The following is a 9,039-nucleotide window of genomic DNA, read 5'->3' as shown; positions in this document are numbered from 1 at the left end:
ATCCCCTTACGGAAGGGTCTCGAGGAGGAGATGAGCCAGTCAGTGTGCAGTATAGCACCAATGAAACACACAACTTTCCTCTAGTTCTTTAATGCTTCCTCCCCGCCACTATCATGACCCTAACTCTACCTTACAAATCTGGCTAGACCAGAGCATGTACACAGGTACAGAGAGGAGCTGGAAACACAGGGAATCCACGACAGATAAACCCCTCAGGACCAATATTGAGAAGGGGAAGGTGGGGGAGAAAGGAGAAACCGGTCACAGTGACCTACCTATAACGCCCTCCCAGGGGGATGTACAACAGAAAAGCGGGTGAAGGGAGACAGGTCAGTATAAGACATGAAATAAATAATAATTTATAAATTATGAGGGTTCATGAGGGAGGGAGGGGAAACGAGAAGCTGATAACAAGGGTTCAGATAGAAAGAACATGTTTTGAGAATGATGATGGCCACACATGTGCTTGACACAACGGACACAATGGACGTGTGCGTGGATTGTGGTAAGTGCTGTACAAGCCCCCAGTAAGATGATTGAAAAAGGGAGAGTTCGTCTCAGAAACCACAGGAGCCCCGTGCTGTCGGGTTGCCGTGAGTCCTATCGACCGGATGGTCATGATTTGATGTGTGTTTCTTTTGGGGGTGGGAAGATAACCCAGGAGGTGTGATTAGTCCCATCTTAACCAAAGGTGAAACCAATGTTGGGGAGCTTGAGGGACCATCCCAGGCTCACACACCTTATGTTTGAGATCGGACCTTACGAGTCCAATCCCATCCGTCTGTGCTGTACCTGGCTCTCAGTGCCCACCACGCCACCCTCACGAGGCCTTCAGAGCTCATGGGGTCAGGGTCTCATGGGGTCAATTCAAAATAAGAACCCACGCCCACCCCCCTTTCTCCTCACCAGAGGGACATGGTAAAGCGGGGCGAGGAATTATGACATTTTTCATTTGGGGGTCATTTGCAAAATCTCTATTGAGACCTGGGTGTAGTGGTTCCAAACTGGGCTGCAATCTGCATGGTTGGTAGTTCAAAAGCACTAGCAACTCTGAGGGAGAGAGAGACTGGGCTTTCTAATCTTGATGTCATGATGAGTCAGTGTCAACTCTATGCAGGGATTTAAAAAAAAATTTTTTTTTTTAGTGGTAGTGTAATGTGATGCACACTTGGCTGCTCGTTGCCAGGTCAGCAGTTTGAAACCACCAGCTGCTTTGCAGGAGAACAAAGAGGCTTTCTATTCCTGTAAAGAGTTATAATATCGGAAACTCACAAGGGCAGTTTTACCTGGTTCCGTAGGGTCACTATGAATCAGAATTCACTGGATGGCAGTGAGGTGTTTTTTTGTTTGTTTGTTTTTTGTACCAGGACTGATGAGAGGGCGAGGCAGGAAGGTGCTTGGGTACAGTGTTGTAGACCCTTTCTCTCTAGTGCGGGACCCTGAGAGTGAGGGAATGAGTGAGTGCCCCCCGCCCCAAAGTTTACACCCTCGCACCTTGCCTGCCTGGCCCTAGCCCCAGCCCTGGTTCCAGGCACTGTTCTGGGTGCTGGCAGTTCAATGCGACCGAGAATTCAAAGACAGCCCTGTATGACATCGGCCACAGCTACATTCCTGATCACCCTCCTGGGCTGTCCCTAGCCTCCCCCAAATCCATACACTTTGTGGAGGAGAGCCTACAATTAGCTACATTTCCAGCTGAGGCTGTCAGGTGACCTGCCCACTGAATGGCTGTGGATTTGAACTCAGGCTGTGCTGCTCCAAAGCCCAGGTCCTCTCCATTTAGGCTGTGCTGCCAGATGTGCGGTATGGATTCAAGTGAGAACTGGCCTTCTGGACCCAGGCTGGTCAGGTCCTTCACAGCCTGCCAGCCTGGCCCCCAAGTGGCACCTGGACTTGAGGGCTGAAGTTGTAACCCGCTACAGGATGACTGAGTGATCGTGCTGGACGGGTAGGGTGGAGGTGGGGTGCGGGGCTAGCGGTGAGCCAGGTCTGAAGCATAAAGCTTGGATTGGGGCTTCTATGTCTTGAATGACTGGGACACAGAATGGCTGTGTCTGGAATGGGCTGGGTGACCTTGGGTAAGTCACTGGACACCTAGCCCTGGTTTCTGCCTGAGTGACCCCCCAACCCCTGCCCCCTCCGGTGCCCTGGGAACCCTCTATCCCCTGGGATACCAGTCTGGCCCAGCACCCAGCACTGAGATCCTGCATCCACCACGAGGCCCCGAGTCAGGGCAGGGGTCGAGCCCCGCGTGCCTGCAGGTGAAGGGTGCAGGGATGGGGTGCAGCAAGTCAGTCCCCTGTGTGTTCTCTTCTTGCCACCAGGCGCTGGGCTGCTGCCGCTCTCCAGGACCTGCTCCCCTGCGGGGACGCGGACCCTGTGTCCGGACCGGCCCCCGGTTCCCCGGCAGCGCTGTGTCCCACTCGCCCTCGGCAGACGCCCACAGCGGGGGTGGGTGGGGGGGACGAGCCGGCATTCCTCCGCAGCCTGCCGGGAGGGGCCTCCGCCGCTCCCCGCGCGCCCCCTTCCCGGCCGCCAGCCAACTGCGTGCCCCCGGGGCCGGCAAGAAGCCACATGCCCCCGCAAGGAATGCCGGGCCGGGCGGGCCGGGCGGGGGGCGGCGCCGGGCCGGAGCTCCCCGCCGGGAAGGTGGGTGCGAGCGGATGGCGAGCCGCGCGCGCCCCCGGCCCGGCCCGCCGCTCTTCGTGGCGCGGACACCCGCCCGGAACGGCCCGCGGGCGCCGGGGCTGGGGGCGGGTGACCCGGGCACCCCCAGCCCCGGCGCCCCCTGTCCCCGTCGCCTCCGAGGAGGGTGCAGGCCGCCTTGCTTCCCCACACCCCTTCCCGCCGGCCTTGGGGCCCCGGTGGGGAGCAGGGGGCTGATTAGCCAAGGAGCAGGGGTGGGGCCAGCGGGGCCCAGGGAGTGACTCACAGGCGCTGCTCGCCCAGAACAGGGGCCCGAGCGCGCTCCCGGCCCGCGCTGCGCACTGGCCAGGCCCGACAAGTGCCCTGGGCTTGGCATGACGACCCCGGGGCGCCGAGGGCTGGGCTGAAGCCCAGTGCGGTGGTGGAGGGCGGTAAGCGGCGGGCCGGGAGACACCCCTAGAGTGGGGGTGGGGGTGGGGCACCCCCCAGGCCCCGCCTGTACCTGCTCTGAGCAGGCAAGTCGGGTCTGACTGCTGCAGCTGGCCACCCCTGGGTGCTGGGCCGCTCTGCTATGGCACCCCAGCGCTGCCCAGGCCCTTAGATCCCAGTTTGACTTGACCTGCCCCTTCCTTGCTGTCCTGTGCAGAGCTGTGCTCAGGCTTCTGTGGGTCCCCTCGTGGGCGGCCTTTGCCCCCTGGATTGGGGTCCCAGGCTGTAGTTTCCTGCCAGGGTGGGTTTCCTGGCCCCAGCTGCCCCAGTCCCAGACCCCAGGGGCCTGGTGGCTCCAGCCCGCCCACCCCAGGGCCATCTCCGGGTGGAAATGGCATTTTCTCTTGGCCGGCCTACAGCTGCTGTGTGTCTGTGTTCCAGCACTTCCTCTGGGGAGGGCAGGGCGGGTAACCGGACTCCCTGGGACCCTCGCTTGCCCTCCCCGTGGCTCACCCCTCTTCCCCGTCTCTTTGATCCTCTCCCTGTGCCGGTCCCCAGGACAGAATGACGGAGAACATGAAGGAATGCTTGTCGCACACCAAGGCTGCGGTTGGGGACATGGTGACAGTGGTGAAGACAGAGATCTGCTCCCCACTCCTGGAGCAGGAGTATGGCCAGCCCTGGTGAGGCCCCTGTGTGGGATGGGAGGGCCAAGGGTGCCCTGACCTGGGTTGGTTGGGGACCCTGGAAAAGCAGCCTCCGCTTGTAGCCCATCTTCCTCTACCCTGGCAGCAGGCATGCGCACAGGCTCTTGAGCAAGCCGAGCAGGGCCCACTCAGGCCTGGGCCCAGGTGTTGTGGCTTCCCCCATGCTCCCCGGCTCCCCGTGGCCTCCAGGCTGGGCCCCGGCTTTGCTCCCATCAGCTTCTCCCTCCCTGATGGCTTCCTTGCTCTTTACTGGCCCCTGCGCTGGCCAGCTCTAGGAGACCAGACCCATCCTCCATGGACGTCGAGCCCAAGAAACTGAAGGGGAAGCGCGACCTCATCATGCCCAAGAGCTTCCAGCAAGTGGATTTCTGGTGTAAGTGGAACTTGGGGCTCTCAGCTGTACCTCCACCCCCACCCCCCCCCCCGCCCCATCGCCCCGTACATGCATTTGCAGCCATATTACCAAAGAGAGACATCACCTCATGGGCCAGGCCTCAGTTCATCTTCCTCCTCTGCCCCTGGAGTGGTTGCTATTGGCCCTGTTTCACAGGTGCGGAAGCCAATCGTGATGAGGGTTAGGGACCTGCCTGCCGCAGGTGCAACAGCACAGCGCCCTCTGACTCCGGAGCCCGGCTAGCACTTTGGTTCTTGTGCATGTAGACAACAGTCTCCTGACATTGTCAGCAGTGCCCGTTGAGCTCCCCGGGAGGGTAATGGACTGTTGGTACCAACCACACAGGGCCCTGCAGCTGACTGACCCAGGGTCAGAGCTGGGGTCCCCAAGTCCCTTGCAGTGGGCTTCCCACACACCCCAAGCCCCCTCTATGGGTGTCCCAGCTGCCCACCACTGAGACCCGCCCTCCTCTTTTATCCCTTCAGTCTGTGAGTCCTGCCAGGAGTACTTTGTGGATGAGTGCCCAAACCACGGCCCCCCAGTGTTTGTGTCTGATACCCCGGTGCCCATGGGCATTCCAGACCGGGCGGCCCTCACCATCCCCCAGGGCATGGAGGTGGTCAAGGAAGCCAGTGGCGAGAACGACGTGCGGTGCATCAGCGAGGTCATCCCCAAGGGGCACATCTTCGGCCCATATGAAGGACAGATCTCCACGCAGGACAAGTCAGCTGGCTTCTTCTCCTGGCTGGTGAGCGTCCCCGGGGCTGTTTGGAGGGCGAGGGTGTCAGGAGTGCGGGAGGCAACCAGCAGGGAGAGCCAGACTCTGACCCAGCCTTCTTGCCCAGACATGCGTGTAGTGGATATGACATGTGTGTGGTAGATGGTGGGGTTGTGGTTGTCCTGTTGTCCAGGCTGGGTGGCTGGACCCCCATCTAGCAGCAGTGAGTGGGGCTTCGAAGAGGGCCCAAGAGAGTTGGGCTGGTTTTCCCTGGGATGTTCGTGTGTGTGTGTGTGTGTGTGTGTGTGTGTGTGTGTGTGTGTGTGTGTAGAGCACGCCATTCCATATGAAAACAGCGCTGGGCAGCCTAGGTGATAAGGGAAAGCCTGAACGCCAAGGCAGCACTTGGGCCACTGGACAAGTGCGTGGACAGGTGGACATCAGGGCTCTGAGAACACCTCTGCAGAAGAAATGGCCATGCCCATGATGCCTGGCGATTTGGGTTCTAGAGCGCAGGTCGGTCCACATCCACAGGTAGCTCTGCTCCTAACCATCCTTCCTGTGTGACCCCGGAGAAGCTGCTCGACCCCGCTGCGCTTGCTTTGTAGCATGAGGATGGTCAGTGCTGTGTCGGAAGATTAAATGAGTCTGCACTGGAAACCTCTTAGCACCCGTTTGTACTTACTAAGTGTTCAGGGACTATCAGGATGATTATGATTGTTACCGTGATGATGATGATGATGGCGGCGGCGATGATAATTCATTAGCCTGGTTGAGGGACCCAGGGAAGGCTTGCTTTAGCCCACGACTTCACACCGGAGTAACAGTTGGTTCTGGAAACCAGAATCAGAATGGTTGCGGTCCACTTGGTTCCGTCTCCTGGCCGCCCATGGTCTTGCAGAGGAGAGGTGTGGTCTGTGGCGCTCTTGGGCGCTGTGATCTTTCAGAAGCCAGTTGCCAGGACTTTCTTCGGAGGCACTTCCGCCAGTGATGGTGCCTTTCTCCACGTGGAGGGTGGGCGCTGGAAGGGGACCAGGAAAAGACGGCTGATTCTGGTTTTACCTTTGGTGAGTTTGTCATGGCGTCATGATATCCAAGTGGTGGCATTGGGTAGGCAGCTGAACATACCAGTTTGGAAGTTTAGAGGAGACTTAAAGATGTCATTTTGTGACTCACCTGTGTATAGGTAAGGTGAAGTGCGTTAAATGTTATGCTAACTGTAAAATCGGCGGTTCAAACCCACCAGCCTCTTCCAGCAGTGAACAGGGAGGCTGCCTGCTTCTGTAAAGATTCACTGTGACAAAAATCCTAAGGAGCATCTCCTCTGTCCTAAGGAGTCCTTATGAGTTGGAGCGGATACGGTGGTGACAGGTGGTATGTGTGTGCTCGGGGGGTGGGGGTGGGAGGAGGCGTTTGGGTTTCAGGTGATCAGCTGGGCCAGGGGTCTGTCTGGATGGGAGCTGCTGGGGGAGAAGGGGCCTCCTCTGCATGAGCGCTGAGGCACTTCAGCAGTGAGTGGGTGGAAAGGGTGGACAAGGCTGCAGAAGAGACAGGCAGAGGGAGGCTGGAGGGGCCCAGGAGAATGTGTGCCGTGGAAGCAAAGGGAAGCTAGAGAGCTGCTTCCAGGCCCCGTGTGCTCAAAGCCAAGCAAGAGCACTTGTGAAAACCAAACCGAACCAAGCAGTGTCCCTCTGATGTAGTGTCTCAGAGGCCAGTGGTGACTTTAGCCAGAGCTGTTAGCATCAAATGGTGCTTCCCCAGGGGCTGAGCTTGCTCCCCAGGGGCCATTGGTCAGTGTCTGGAGATGCTTTGTGGAGGGGTCCCAAAAGGAAGGGGGGATGCTAAATGGTATCTTGCATCTTGAGGGTAGAGACCAGAGGTGGTCCTCAATATCCTGCAGTACTGAGGCAGCTCCCCCAAAGAAGGATCCGGCTCCAGAGGGCCACCGCTCTGAGGTGGCTCGAGAAGCCCCTGCAGAGGGGTGATGAGATCGGAGACCTCCTTAGCAGGAAGGTGATGGCGAGGGCCAACATCTCAGAAGCCAGAGGAAGATGTGACCCCGGGGAGTTTGATTCATCCAAAAAGGGAGAGTTGATCGTCCCCAGAAAGACGCTGGCCTCTGTGCAAACTGTGACGGTGGTACAGTGCCTGGAGGTGACCCGTGTCACCGGCCTTTACATCCCCAAATGGTTGGGGTAGGCAGCAAATATTTTTGCATGACCCCGAGGGTCAGAGAGACACTGGGGGGTGTTCTGTGGAGGCAGCGGTTGGGTATAGAACAGAGGTGGCTGCGGTCAATGTGCTTCGGTGGTCCCTGGAGGTTTGGCATGTGCAATGGAAGCGTCGCCGTCCCCAACCCCCCGCCCCCCCAGCGACAGTCCAGGCACCAGGAGAGGATGGAGATGGCTGGGTACACCTCGAGGAGCTGTGGTTGACCAAAGCCCAGCCCCCAAAGACACCCGCATGCAAGTCCCTGGGAATTGTGCACACTGCTGGTGTTGTTAGGTACCCTTGAATCATTTCTGACTCGTCACGGCCACGGCCACACGCACAACAGAACCAAGCGCCACCCAGCCCTGCGCCCTCCTTAATAACCGTTGCTGGGTTTCAGCCCCGTGTTGCAGCCACTGTGTCAGTCCATCTCCTGGCGGGTTTTGTTCTCTGCACGCACCCTCTCCTTTACCAAACATGACATCCTTCTTCAGAGGCTGGCATCTGCTGATCACGGGTTCAAAGTACCGGAGGTGTCGCCTCACGATCCCTCACTTCTAGGGAGCATTTGGACCGCTGGACTCCTGCCAAGACAGATTGCTCATTCTCCTGGCAGTTCATCGTAGGCCCAGTTACTCTTGTCAACACCGCAATTCAAGGGCATCGACTCTCCTCTGGCCATTCTTGCTCACTGTCCGACTTTCACCTGTATCTGAGGTGATGGGAAACACCCTGGCTTGGCTCAGGCCCACCTTAGTCCTCCATGTGGCATCCTTGCCCGTCAACCCTGTAAAGAGGTCTCGGGCAGGAGATTTACCCGATGCAATGGGTCATTGAGTCTCTCCACTGCTGCTTCCACGAGCAATGATTGTGGATCCGAGCTAGGTGGAATCCTGGACCACTTCAGCCTTGCCTGTTTATCGTGAGGCTGTGTGACTACATTACCTTACCTGGCGGGTACGATGAACTTAAGGATCGTATACTAGGGAACATTTCCTAGCTTTTCTGATGGGCCCAATGGAACCACCGGGGTCCTTATGAGAGGAAGGCAGGTGAGTCAGACAGAGCGTTTAGAAGATGCTACCCTGATGGCCTCCTGAAGATGGGGTCTGGGGCCCCCTTGCAGCCTCACTGGTACCTGATTTTAGGCCTTGCTGAGGAGCCCCTGTGGCGTAGTGGTTATGCTTGGGGTTACGAACCATAAGACCAGCAGTTCAAAAACCACCAGCTGCTCAGAGGGTGAAAGACAGGGTTTTCTACACTGCCCCCCCCCCCCGAGTTTTGGAAACTGACAGGGGCGGTTAGACCCACGTGCCCTGTCCTGTGGGGTGACCCTGAGTTCCATGAAATTGATGGCAGAGAGTGAGCTCTCCAGTGCTCTACATGGATGCGTTTATGTCGTTGAGTTGCTAAGTCTGTGGTCTTTGGTTTCAGCTGCGGTAGGACATGGCTGGGCTTTTGGCACAGAACACCTGCTAAAATGTGCAGCAGGTGCAGGGCAGTGGGGTGAGGTTGAGGAAAGCAGAGAAGGGGAGCCCAGATGGAGCATTTGAGGTGCCAGTGAGGAGATGCCCAGGTGGCATAGTGGGTCATGCATTGGGCTGCTAGTCAGCAGTTTGAAACCACCAGCCCCATCCATGGGTGAAAGATGAGGCTTTACTCCCATAAGGCATGCTAGTCAGGGTAGACTAGAGAAACAAATCCACAGAAACTCATATGTGTAAAAGAGAGAGTTTTATATAAAGGGTAATTGTACATTAAGAAAGCATCCCAACCCAGTCCAGTCCAAGCCCATAAGTCCGACATTAACCCATATGTCTGACACCGATCTACAAAGTCCTCCTCAAAACCACAAACCACATTCAATGACGCTGAATGCAGGAGGATCACAGGCCAATGGGTAGAAAGTCTCGGAATCCAGTGGAGGTGTAAGC

General features: G+C 57.7%; 1 protein-coding gene across 2 annotated transcripts in view; it reads left to right on the top strand.

Annotated features, from left to right (window-relative positions):
• The first annotated feature begins 2,879 nt into the window (after positions 1-2,879).
• Positions 2,880-9,039, top strand: part of PRDM11 (PR/SET domain 11) — a 51,793-nt gene continuing 45,633 nt past the window's right edge. The window contains exons 1-4 of one of the 2 annotated variants that reach the window (XM_075545840.1): positions 2,880-3,077; positions 3,634-3,758; positions 4,052-4,155; positions 4,662-4,924. In XM_075545840.1, the coding sequence (XP_075401955.1) occupies positions 3,640-3,758; positions 4,052-4,155; positions 4,662-4,924 (486 nt within the window). In that variant the 5' untranslated portion in view covers positions 2,880-3,077; positions 3,634-3,639. The remainder of the gene's footprint in view (positions 3,078-3,633; positions 3,759-4,051; positions 4,156-4,661; positions 4,925-9,039) is intronic. The other variant, XM_075545841.1, reaches the window with a different exon arrangement.

Source organism: Tenrec ecaudatus, chromosome 4, assembly GCF_050624435.1.
Source record: "Tenrec ecaudatus isolate mTenEca1 chromosome 4, mTenEca1.hap1, whole genome shotgun sequence".
NCBI lineage: Eukaryota > Metazoa > Chordata > Mammalia > Afrosoricida > Tenrecidae > Tenrec > Tenrec ecaudatus.
The sequence above is the reverse complement of the archived record's forward strand: the minus strand, read 5'-3'. Positions and strand labels throughout refer to the sequence as shown.